The 539-nt window shown below is 63.8% G+C and overlaps 1 protein-coding gene across 1 annotated transcript in view; it reads left to right on the plus strand.

Annotated features, from left to right (window-relative positions):
* Positions 1-539, plus strand: part of Hoxc11 (homeobox C11) — a 2,432-nt gene that overhangs the window by 1,374 nt on the left and 519 nt on the right. The window contains exon 2 of the mRNA XM_033763485.1: positions 63-162. Within this exon, the coding sequence (XP_033619376.1) occupies positions 63-162 (100 nt within the window). The remainder of the gene's footprint in view (positions 1-62; positions 163-539) is intronic.

The following is a 539-nucleotide window of genomic DNA, read 5'->3' on the forward strand; positions in this document are numbered from 1 at the left end:
TTCTTTTTACAAAAACTGTTTTTGAAAAGGTCCAAACTGTGTGTTTGTGTGTGTTGGAGCAGAAACGCGAGCAGCCCCGGGGGTTAGTGGCGACAGGGGAGTGGGGAGAGGCGAATCCGGGCTCCGCTGCGCTCCAGGCGGACGACTCCGTGCTTCTCCTCGGTCTGCGGCCTCAGTGCCGGCCTCGCCTGGCGCCGTGCGAGTGACTCTGGGCTGGCGTCCCGGGGCGCTAGGGCCCCGGAAGAGGCTCTCGGGTGTCTAGGTGCCTGCTCGCTGATGACCTTCTGGCTTCCTCCTGCTCTCGCCAGATCTCATTTCTTTGCGCCTGTTTTCCGTGATTCCTCCTGACTTCTGAGGAGGCGACAGTGGACTTTCGGAACCATTAGGAGGGGCAGGGGGCTGCAGAGGAGCAGGCAGGGGGTCCAAGGGGACGCACGTGGCTTTCCTACTTCCCTAGACCCGGTCTGCTAAGGGGCGCGGGGGAGGCGGGGCTCGAGTCGCGCGGTGGCCCGGCGAGACCTGGCAGGGGGGTCGAGCTT

The sequence above is a fragment of the Fukomys damarensis genome, unplaced genomic scaffold, assembly GCF_012274545.1.
Source record: "Fukomys damarensis isolate Sample0158 unplaced genomic scaffold, DMR_v1.0_HiC HiC_scaffold_15, whole genome shotgun sequence".
Lineage (NCBI taxonomy): Eukaryota > Metazoa > Chordata > Mammalia > Rodentia > Bathyergidae > Fukomys > Fukomys damarensis.